Source organism: Tupaia chinensis, unplaced genomic scaffold (assembly GCF_000334495.1).
Source record: "Tupaia chinensis unplaced genomic scaffold, TupChi_1.0 Scaffold000054_1, whole genome shotgun sequence".
Taxonomy (NCBI): Eukaryota; Metazoa; Chordata; class Mammalia; order Scandentia; family Tupaiidae; genus Tupaia; species Tupaia belangeri.
Genome location: NW_006159512.1, coordinates 7,281,815 through 7,293,205, shown reverse-complemented (window position 1 = coordinate 7,293,205; position 11,391 = coordinate 7,281,815). Strand labels below are relative to the sequence as shown.

The following is an 11,391-nucleotide window of genomic DNA, read 5'->3' as shown; positions in this document are numbered from 1 at the left end:
CGGGACTGACAGGTCGGCGGGACCCGATCGTGGAGCCGGGTCACCCCGGCACCTGCGTGGGGAGGAAGCGGGTCCCTGGGAGGAAGGAATGGCTTTGGTTTCCCGCAGTCTGGTGTGCACGTAAAGAATGCAGCCATCTGGCGGCTTGCGGTCCTTGGACTTGCCCCGAAGGTGGAAAGGAAGCCTTTCGGATTGGACTAAGGTTTTAATCAGCGGCGGTGGAAGGCGGGAGGATATGCAGGGCCTTAAGGAACATAGTCTCCGAGAACAAAGAATTACAGAGCACCCTCAGTCATAATCTTGCCCAAAGTCCTCTAACAAGATAATTAAAACAGGGTTAGGTAGCATGCGACCTTTAAAAAAAATGGCATCCCACGAACCTGCATGGTCTCCATAGTTCCATGATTCGTGCCACAAACCGCTGGAGTGATTTCAGCGCCTAGGATGGAAACTAATGAGCAACCGAAAATGATGAGTACACTGGTCAGTGTCGGTGGCATTAATAAACAGGGGGATTCTTTGTAGAGTATTGAAAGTTGAACCAGAATTCCTTCAAAGGCAATTATTCCCTCCCTGCACTGCTCTTGTAGTTTAAAGATTATATTGATGCAAAACTCTGGTTGTTGATGCCAGAGAATGGAGGGTGGAGGAAGGGACTAGAGCTTTTCTTGGATACAGATTTGCATTTCTTCAAACATTAAACAGATGTATGCATTTCCTTGAGACTTTACATATATCATAACCCACCCTTAAAATATATACCATATGAGGTGACAGTGTTTTTAATATACTGAATCAACTATTTGGGTGAATGAAGTGGTGGCTCCCATCCCACCCCACCCCCCCATTTCAAGTAAAATACATATCCTATATTTTAAGTGTTCTCAGGATTTTTTTTTTCCAAAGACACTCTTCAGAAAAATAACATTTCTAGCCACAAGGAAGGAATTTTTCCAGGCAGCTATGGCTTAGAAAGAGGGACACTATTTGAAAAGAAATTCGGAATTACTTTTAAGATCATAGCAGATGTCAGGCAGACTTTACTGCCTGGACCCTTTTAATGGCATTTAAAAAATTCAATTCAGTGGCTATAATTTTTTCTGCTATTTACTAGATTTCATGCTTGAATGCATGCCAGTAGTTTTTCCTCCCTTTAAAATTAACATTGAGAAGATGCGTTTTGTGTCCCCTCCCCCATTTAATTGTTCCATTGGAGGGAAAAAAAGGAAAAGTGCAAATGAGAAATAAAGGTTGTAACAGTGTAATTGATACTAATTTATTCAGCTGTTTATGCCTTACAGTGAGATTGAAGTGCTATTCGGATGCAATTTTAGTACAAAATGGTGTGCTTCAAAATTATAAATAAGTGTCCTGATTGTGTTTTTTTTTTATATTTTATTTATTTATTTTTGTATGTTCTCTGGGCAGCATGTCTCTTCTTTCTAGCATAATCTGAGTACTTAATTTAAAAGCATTTTGTTCTGAGAAAAATGTTTCCCACTTTTGAGCTTTTGAACACCTAAATTTCACTCTAAAACATTAAGAAAACCCTCAACAAAAAACTAAGTTGATGAATGAGGTGTTTGTATTTGGATACTAATATTTTAAGTAGTTTAGATGTGTAGTCTTTAGTATCTTGCACATAATTTGGTCCCCTTTTAGTGTACTGTGATGAATATTTATAATGAACACGACTAAATTGAGGGTTATGTTGGAAAAGCAGTATCCTCTACCTTCAATGGACTGAACTTTTTTGTAAAGAATAAATCTTTCAATTTAACAAATACTCATCGGTGCCTGCTTTTTATACCATGCACTTCACGGGCTAAGAAGAGTAGACAACATTATGTGTGTGCTCTTTAATTTGAGTAGAAGGAAACCTTGTAGGGTATTCGTTTGTGCTACTAATAGGTGGTTTCCTTTTCAGGTTGACATCGGGCAAAGATTAGACACCTTTTTAGACACGCTGTTCTTGAGCACCACTGACAACGCGGTTGTACCAGCATTTCATGACAGTAAGTATGTTTCACCATTTTGCTTGTTAGATTGGAACAGTAATTGGCTGGAAATAAAATTCATGTTAACATATACTGGAGTTTCCTGATAGAACGAATGCCTTCCAAGTCTAGACAGGCAGAGCTTCTGTTCCTTTCTCTGGCTACCTTGTCTTCACTTACTAGCACATGTTGTCCCTGTGGCCCCCTAAATGCTGTCCAGGCTCCAGGGGACAAAGGCAGTCCCAGCTGTCTGCTTAGCTGGTACGACTCTAGTCCAGATGAATGCTTAGAGGACAGTTCAGTGCTGAGTGGAAAATGCTGGATCTTATGTGCAGCACAAGTGGAAAGAGGTGGAGTGGGCCTGGGTAGGTGGGAATGTCACGGAGGGAGCCTGTAGGCCTCCAGCTGGGCTTTGGAGCATGGGGGTTATTTGGTTCGGTAAAGAGTAGCACAAAAAGCAGAAAAGCCAGCAGGTGGGAATGAGTAACTTGTGTTTAGTGGGTGAGGAGATGTGTGTGGTCTGAGATTCACAGGCGAAGGTCCTACAGAGATGCCACTTGGCCACATGCGTAGTTAGGATCTGCTGCTGTATATGTAATCTTGAACATGTCCTATTGTCTTTGAGCCTTGGTTGCCTCGCTCCTAAAATGAAAGATCTGCATTTGGTGTTCCCTCAATAAGGCACATTCTGACACTGAGATGTATATTAGCCCTGAAGACAGAGAAGAGTAGAAAACTAGTTAGGTCCAGTAGAAGATGCTCTCATGTAAAGCCATGAAAATGAGGGTTGGACTTGTTGCAGGAGACTTTCAGGAACCTTTAGGAATAGGCCGAAGAGCTATAGAAGCAGTGTTGTATGGATTGATCTTAAACAATATGTTAACGTGAGTTGTATAGTAATCCAGTAGAAATAGAAAAGGACTGGCATATCTAGGAGACGTTTTAAAGAGATAACAGACCCCCCTCCTATATCACCGGAGTTGACTGCTGCTTGGCAGGCTGAGGCAACATGGAAGAGCTTGGTTCACTTCCCAGCCCACCCTAAACAGCTGGACACGACGCATGCCTGTGATCCCGCTACTGGGGATGCTGAGCAGGATAACTACGCCATAGTGAGACCAGTGTCTTCAGAGGTAACAGAGTAGATGGAGCTTGGCAGAGATGGAGAAACCTAAGGCGATGCAGTTTATTTGACCTGGAGGAGTGGAGGGATGGTATTAATAGAGTTGCCATCCTTGGAAAGGAGACGTCCGTTCTTGCCCCTGTTGAGGGGATATGGGAAGGTGTGTTCCATTTCTCAGTATCTCGAGTTTGCATGATGGGGTGTCAGGCGTGTTCTACAGCCACGGATGCTAAAGAGGCAGGCAGGATATTAGTCGTAGATTTGGGATTGATGAACACCAGAATTATGCACATTTGGTGAGTTTGTTAAGAGAAGAAGAAAAATGATGTCCGTGGAAAAATTAACAATTAGGAGGCAGGGAGGAGCAAATAAAGGGGGCCATCAAGGAAGAAGAGACTTCCAGGTATAGACTGGGGACCGGCAGTGGCCATGAAGAATAGTCCAGCAGGATGGAGACAAGGGCACTGGCAGTGTGTAAGTGCTTTCAGTATTGTGTGGGGTTGGAAAGCACGTCAGAGAGCCTGAACAGGAGTGAAGAGGTGTGTGAGGCCACGTGTCAGGGTGAGGTGACAGCAGGATAGGGCATGAGCCGAGTTCAGGTGCCTATGTGTTTAATGAGGGAGACTAAGTATGTTTAAGGAAGGGTGAAGAAACCGGCAAGGAGGTTGGACGGTACGTTAGAGAGGAGGGATCCTTGTTAGAGAGGAGGGATCCTCGTATACGTACCCTCAAAGAGATCAAAGGAATGTGATCTGGAGAACAAGTAAAGGAGTGCATTTCCAGAGAGGCAAGTCTTCCTGAAAGCACCTTGAGCTCCATATTGGAAGGGACAGTGACACGAGGCCATGTTTATTGGTTCTTACTGTGTCTTAGGTACTTTGCTAAGTGCTTCTTATATGATAGTTTCTCATAGCAACAACCCCTTTATAAAAAGAGGACGCCAAAACACAAGAAGGTGTTAAGTTGCTTTTTCAAAGACACAGCTAGTAAATGGAGAGGCAAACTTCAAACCCAGATGGTCTTTCCTAAGAGCCATGCGCCTAGCCACTGCCTGCAGGGCAGTTCTTAGCCACATCACAAATACTGTCCTTTCTGAGAAGCTACTTCAAATGTTTTCTATACATATAGTACTAAGTAGACTTAGAATTCGGAGGGGGCAAGTAAAGAGTTCGGCTTAAGGACTATAGGATTCATTGAGAAGAATGAGTATCGTCAAATACGCACGCAGTGTGGAGTCTCTGGATTTAATCCCGCCTCCTCCGATACCTTGGGCAATTCGTTCATCTCAGATACCTCTGTTTTCTCACCTGCCTCACAGGGTCGTAAATACTGCATTAGATATTTAGAAACTTCAGTAAGCCTAACCATATTTTTTTTAAAGATTATTTCAGTTTATTTATTTATTCATTTTTAATTTGACCAGAGAGAGACACACAGAGAGAGAGAGAAAGTGAGAAAGCAAGCCACCAGGTCCAGGACTTGAACCCTGATTGGCCATGTGGGAGTGTCCAGTGCCTTAGCCACCATGCCACCTGCTGGTCCTCAAGCCTAACCATATTAAAGAGGGTAATATTTACAGTACTTGTGTAACAAATTATTGGCACAGTTTAAGTACTACTACATGAAAAATAGAACAGAAATTTATTAGGTTTGCCAGCTGATCTTTATTCCGTATGTTTTAGAGAACAGTATTATCAGTTCAACTAAATAATTAGAATAGTCATTAAAATTGATTGAATGACTATACATTTATCAGTTCCCGTGACTCATCATTTTACCCATTCATTCTCTTGTCATTGTCCTCCATGCTCTTCCCTCTTCAATACCTTGATGGAATCCAGCACTTCTGTTTCTCTCTTCTTCCATCAGGCCTGTAAGTGTCACAGCTGGGCCTATCAGTGTCAGCGTCCATATGTCCCCCTAGCTTCGGTGAGGCTCCTCAGTGTCCCACACTTCTGTGTGGTCCCTTTCCCATTCTCTTAGTGACAGCCTTCTGCCTCTCCAGCCGTGAGATTCCCAAGCTTTATCCGCGGTCCACCCTCTAGTCCAGTCTATCAAATTCTGAAGTCCTGCTGGTTTTACCCACTGAGAAGCTCCTAGGTGACCTCCTTCTCTTGACCCCCAGCAGTGCTGTCACCCTGGACCAGGAGCTAGAAGTAAGCATCCTCTTGCCTGCACCTGCATCCTAACTGCAGCATTACAGTCCTCCCTAGGCTTCTGCCCTTGTTCTTCTCCCCTCTAGGTCATTTTCTGTACTGGACGTAGCACAGTGACCTTCTAAAAAGGAAATCTGATTTGCACTCTTCTGCCTAAAACTGATTTGCTGCTGCCCATAAGGCACTGCTTAATCCAGGCCCTACTTAACGTGGACCAGCTCAGCAGTGCTGTGCTTCTCGACCACCCCAGCCTGGAACATTCTCTTCCCACCTTCCTTTGACCAATTGATTTCTGTTTATCTTTCTTTTCATTTTTATTTTTACTCATGATAGAGAGTGTGTGCATGCATGTGTGTGAGAGAGAGGCCCTTGACAGTGTCAGGTCATGCCACAATCCTCTCCCCACAAGCCCTCTGGCTCGTCAGGATCTTGGGCACATGTGTGTACCTGAGTGTCAGATTGCCTGAGCTGCCTGGGATCTGAACCCCAAATTGGCCATGTGGGTTCCAGTTCAGTAAGCTGCTGACTGCACTACCTGGGCTTGGCCATCTCTTCATCTTTCAGTTTCAGTTTAAATGTCATTTCCTAAGGCAATCTTCCTTGACCCCCAGACTAGTGAGGTTCCTTTGGAATAAACTCATGTAGTACAAAACATCTTGGTTTTTCTTAACACTGGCACTAGCAATTAGTTAATTATTTGTAATTATTTAATAACTACATGAAACATTTATTGTACTATTGTACTAAGTCTTTATGCGGATATCTTCTACCCTGTGCAGAGCTCTGTGGGGTTAAATTCCATTCTCCTCCAACTTGCTCAAGGTCTCATGGCCTGTACCTAGCAGGGAATTCAGCCCAGGGGATTTGATTCTACAACCTGTGTCCTGCAAGCACCAATAGGCTGTGTCCTCTCCACCTGCCCACCCCTCCCCCTAGGTTACGTAACGCTTGTCTTCTCTACAAGACAGGACAGAGACCTCATCTGTGTTGTTGGCTGCTGCAAGCCCAGCACACAGCATGGACCTGATAAATACCCAGTGCTCACTCGGTAAATATTTGTTGGCTGGCACGATCTGTGATCCGTTTTGTCAATTTTGATAGGAGGTTTTAGACCTAGGAAAAAAACCTTTGGGATATAGCTAGCCAGTGTATTCCACTGTTCCTTAGTTACGGGAGAACGGCTAACACATTTGTAAGCATCAAACTTATGAGACTGACGTGGTGAATCAGATGTACTAAGGACATGGGGCTTCAAAGAAGGGAACGCTGGTTTTTAGATTTGCAGAGTGGGATAAATCAGATTCCGAGAGGATAAAGGAACTCTGGCATTAAAGTCTAGGGTAGGAATTTATTGGTAGAAAGATAGAGGAGAGGAAGACAGAGGTACAAAATCCAAAGACACATACAGTTCAGCAGACAGTGTCCAGCTTCCTGTCACGGGAGGGAGGACGAGCTTCTCTGTCTGTGGTACACTTCGGGCCTGACGCTGTCCTGAGCGGTTCTCGAGCCTGATTCGGTACTGTCAACCCTGTGGAATACTTTCTTCTTTTTTAAAAAAGAAATTGTTTACTTAATTTTATTATTTATTTAATTTATTTTTAAATTTTGCTATAGGGCACATGTACTCACCAGAGAGAGGAAGAGGGGAAGTGAAAAAGCAACCTGCCAGGTCTGGAACTTGAACTATGGTCAGCCATGTGGGAGTACAGTGCCTAAACCACCATGCCACCTGCTGGCCCCTCTGTAGAATACTTTCATCTTCATTTTAGAAGACTTGAGATTTATAGAGGCTAATGTGATTAATCCAAATGATTATTTTGCCACCAATTCTAGTATATGGCATGATAATACAATTTAAACTTTTTGCATTTAATACTTTCATATATTTATATTCTTTTTTCTTTTTCTTTTTCTTTTTTTTTTTTTTTTTGAGAGGTTTTTGCTATAGGATGCGTACATTCACCAGAAAGACAGAGAGAGACAGAAAGTGAGAAATCACCCCTTGGAGGGATGGCCACGCCACAATCCCTTCTCTTCCATTCTCCTTTCGGGATCTTGGACACGCACAAACATACACCCAGCGTGAGTTTAAGCCACCGGTTCTGGGACTCAAACTGTGGTCAACTACATGGGAGTCCAGTGACATAGCCATTATGCCAACTGCTGGTCCCGATGTACTTATGTTAATTTATCTCCCAGACCCACCTGGGAAACAGTGTTCTGTTCATCAGCTAATTGTAAGAGGCTTTTGATATCCCATGGACTTCATTTCAGCCAAGAATTTGTTAATGTTCCCTTTCTTCTTCCCCCAAAAAGATTTGCTGCTAGTTTTAAAATATTCTGAAACAACTACTTTGGTCCTGTCTCTTGTACTTTAGGTCATTGTAAAAACCAGTCAACTCACAGCTGACCTAATTAGCCATTCTTTCATGGCTAATCAAGCCATGTTCATTGAAGACTACTCTCCTAGTATGGGGCTTGCAGGTGGCAGGGAGATTAAGGCCCTTGATCCACATGGCTGACTGCAGTTCAAGTTCCTAACCTGGTGGTCTGAAAATCACACTGGGCACATGTGCATTTGTGTCCAAAACCTTAGAGGAGACTGGTGGAGAAGGGATTGCTGCGTGGCCATCACCCGGGGGGCTGATTTTTCACTTTCTCTCTCTCTCTCTCTCTGTCTGGCAAGTATACACGCCCTATAGCAAAACTTAATAAATAAATAAAAGGCTTAATATCTTAATATTGTATTAACATTATAGGCTCAGCATAGCACTTTATATTTGGGCAATGTTTCACATTAATTTGTACTAGTTAAAGATGGGAAAACAGTATTATTTCCATTTTGTACAGAAATACAGAGGCTCAGTGGTAGGTTAGAGTCAGCTCACCACCTTTGTCGTTTACTGCCAGAGGCCACTAAAAGTAAATAGGTGTCCTTCGCCTTCATAGATTTTTAAATAGACGAGGGGACTTGCGAAACTTTGAAGGAAGATGGAATCAAAGTGCGTGTTTATTTTGGTGCAAAAAAAAAAAATTGAAAATCCATGCATAGTTTTTTCATAAAAAATACTTTCTGTGAATTGTCTAAAGACTCCTTGTTTATGTATTTTTACTTGTTTATTTATTTATTAAAAAACATTTTGGAGCAGTTTTTGCTATAGGGCATGTGCTCGCCAGAAAGAGAGAGACAGAGAGACAGAAAGTGAGAAATCCCCCTCCAGGGGGGATGGCCACGCCACAATCCCTTCTCCTCCATTCTCCTCTCAGGATCTTGGGCATGCACCTGGCGCACATGCACCTGGCATGAGTTTAAGCAACTAGGCCCGGGACTCGAACCCCAGTCGACTATATGGGAGTCCAGTGACATAGCCATTATGCCAACTGCTGGTCCCCTATGTATTATATTTTTTACTTCCTTACAAACAACTATATAAATTATGGAAATGCATTTACATCTGCAGTTCCATTAGACATCACAGTCAACAGATACATGAAAGAAATGCATGATAATGAAGACTTGAGAATTAGGCCAGTATTTCAGTATCGGATACAAACCCAGCAGAGATGAAGAAGACATGCGTTATATAAGGACTCAAGTATTGCAGTTAATCACATTAAACTTGGCTGCCCTGTAGCCTGGAGGTTAAAGGAAGCTGGATCCCACATGGCCAGCTAGAGTTCAAATCCCTGCCCTGGTGCTTAAAAAACACACTGGGCAGTATGTCTGCATGCCCAGAATCCCAGCAGGACGGAGAAATGGAGGCGAAGGCTTTGTGTGTGACATGCCCCATTAGGGTGTGCTTTTTCCCTTCCCCTTGCCTCTCTGACAAGTATAATGCCTTCTGGCAATTAAAAATAAAAGGCTAAAAAGTAATCATAATAGCATGAAATTTGTTCTGGGTCCTGTGCCCTAATAAAATTTTAGATCAAGTGTCTCCTTGTTTAACCTGAAATCATGTATAAATTCCATTTAAGTTTTGCTTTGCTTTTTATTGAGATAATGCATTTTTTAATTTTCTCACTCCTTTCCTGTTTTATAGCAGTATTTGCAAAGCAGAAAGCCTTCCAGGATCTGCCATGTTGGTGACATGGGATGGAGCCAGTTCAGGGCTTATGGTTCACATTTTTCTCGATTTTGCCCTCTTGGAACTCTTTTATCTCTAAGCAAAATTAATGAAGTAGATTATTTTAAAGGAGTCATCTCAGGCCCAGCCATAGCAGCACGGGTCGTAGGGTGCCACTGTGCGATACAAGAGCCATATGGGAAAGCCTGGGGTTCAGATCGGAGTCAACCTGGACATACGCCAGCATGTCTGAGGACACACTGAGATCCTGGTTTCCCTGAAGGCATTGGGGAGGATTATGGCATGGCAGGATCATTGGTGGTCCCTGTCTCTCTCTCCCGCTCATGACAGTATTGAGTAAACAAACTTGAAAAGGAATTTAACTTTTTTTTGTCTGTGGTTATAATTTTCCCATGTTTATAGAGAGCCTCCCTCCTTTTTCTTAAGAGAATCAGAAAGTTTGAGGGGTGGAAGGAAGAGAAATTGATCTTTGACTGGACTCCAAGATGATGGGCTCTGTCTACATGGGGGAGGTACTTTCGGGTGGCACAGGGTACAGAATTGCTCCGGGAATCCACACACTTACAATACCTACTGATAGTTTGAACCAAGACAGTGTCTGCTTTGGAACATCAGAAACAGCAAAGAATGTATGCAGCAGGAGTGAAAGGGTCTACATAGACATATCAGGTCATAGCAGGAGAGCTGAAAGTGACAGGTAGAAGCTGACTCTGGTTTGTCATTCTGGAGACAAATCAGAACGTAAATCAGGGTTGCCTGTACTGTCTTTGAGGATTACGCGGTTGAAAAGAGAGAGGCATATGATTCCGATTCATTGCCTTGTTTCCCTGTTGGTCTTTTGCTTACCACTTACGGAACATAGGAGAATCTTGAATAATTAGCAAGTTGTTGAAAAGGTTTCCAAATTAAAAAAAAAGTTTTCCTTTAGTAAGCTTAAGGCCATGAAAAATATAATTGAAAAAATGTAATTTGTGTTTTCTAGTACAACTTTGAGATAACGACAAAACTTTCTTCATTGTAGATGGATGGTGACAGTTCTACAACAGATGCTTCTCAACTAGGAATCTCTGCAGACTATATTGGAGGAAGTCATTATGTTATACAGCCTCATGATGGTAAGAAAGCCACAATTAGAACCAAATTCACAAGTAGAAACAAGTTAGAAAGTGGAGATTTTATTAACATGATATTCTAGGTTTTTTTTGTCTATACAGGAAAATTAGCAACCTTGTGTCTTGGTTCATGAAAGTCTTAAAAAGTGAACCATAGGGGCCAGCAGGTGGCCTGGTGGTTAAGGGCACTGGACTCCCACATGGTCGCCTGCAATTCAAGCCCTGGACCTGGCGGCTTGCTTTCTCACTTTCTCTCTCTCTCTTTCTCTCTCTCTCTCTCCACTTCTCCCCTTCTCTGGTCAAATTAAAAATAAGTAAATAAATAAAAGTTAAATAATTCTGGAAAAAAAAAAAGTGAACCATTCTGTTTTCATTAGAAATAGTCTTCAGGGCCAGCAGGTGGCATAGTGGTTAAGGCAAGGGACACTCCCATATCGCCAACCATAGTTCAAGTCCTAAACCTGATGGCTTGCTTTTTCATTTTCTCTATCTCTCTCTGTCTTGCTGTCCAAAAAATAAATAAATAAAAAGGAATGAGTAAATAAGATTAAAAATAATTCTTTCATTAAGAAAAGGAGAAATAGTCCTTAAGAGGGCCAAGGCCAACTCCATTGCCTAATGGTTAAGTGAGCCAACCCACGTGTCTAACCACAGTATGAATCCTGGCCCTGGCTGCGTGTGTGTGCTCCTAGTCCTGACAGGATGGAGAGGAGGAAGATGGTGGTGTGGCCACATGCTTTTAGAGAGTGTTTTCTCCTTCTCTCTTTCTCTCTGGGGAGTGCATGTGCCCTTTGACAACTAAAAAAAATGTCTTCAAAAAAGTGATGAATCTTAGAAAGAATTCTGCCATAAACCTATGATTTTTTTTTCTTTTTTAACCTGTATAGTTTTTTTTTTAAAAAGAATTATTTATTTAAC

General features: G+C 42.4%; 2 protein-coding genes across 6 annotated transcripts in view; one reads left to right on the top strand and one right to left on the bottom strand.

Annotated features, from left to right (window-relative positions):
• Window positions 1-12: 12 nt before the first annotated feature.
• NFYB (nuclear transcription factor Y subunit beta) overlaps window positions 13-11,391 on the top strand; it is a 25,322-nt gene continuing 13,943 nt past the window's right edge. For 2 of the 4 annotated variants that reach the window (XR_003551088.1, XM_027775836.1), the window contains exons 1-3: window positions 13-483; window positions 1,928-2,015; window positions 10,383-10,476. Coding sequence is in view for 3 of the 4 variants with exons in the window: in XM_027775836.1 (XP_027631637.1) it covers window positions 2,010-2,015; window positions 10,383-10,476 (100 nt within the window). In the remaining variant the exon portion in view is untranslated. Of the gene's footprint in view, window positions 484-1,927; window positions 2,016-6,258; window positions 6,325-10,382; window positions 10,477-11,391 lie in introns of those variants that run through there. The other 2 variants (XM_027775839.1, XM_027775844.1) reach the window with 2 other exon arrangements.
• The window catches only part of HCFC2 (host cell factor C2), a gene marked incomplete at its 5' end in the record, with an annotated part of 73,838 nt that continues 69,041 nt past the window's right edge, over window positions 6,595-11,391 (bottom strand). The window contains 1 exon segment of one of the 2 annotated variants that reach the window (XR_003551084.1): window positions 6,595-6,821. Coding sequence is in view for 1 of the 2 variants with exons in the window: in XM_006141420.3 (XP_006141482.2) it covers window positions 6,799-6,821 (23 nt within the window). 2 annotated transcript variants of the gene reach the window in all.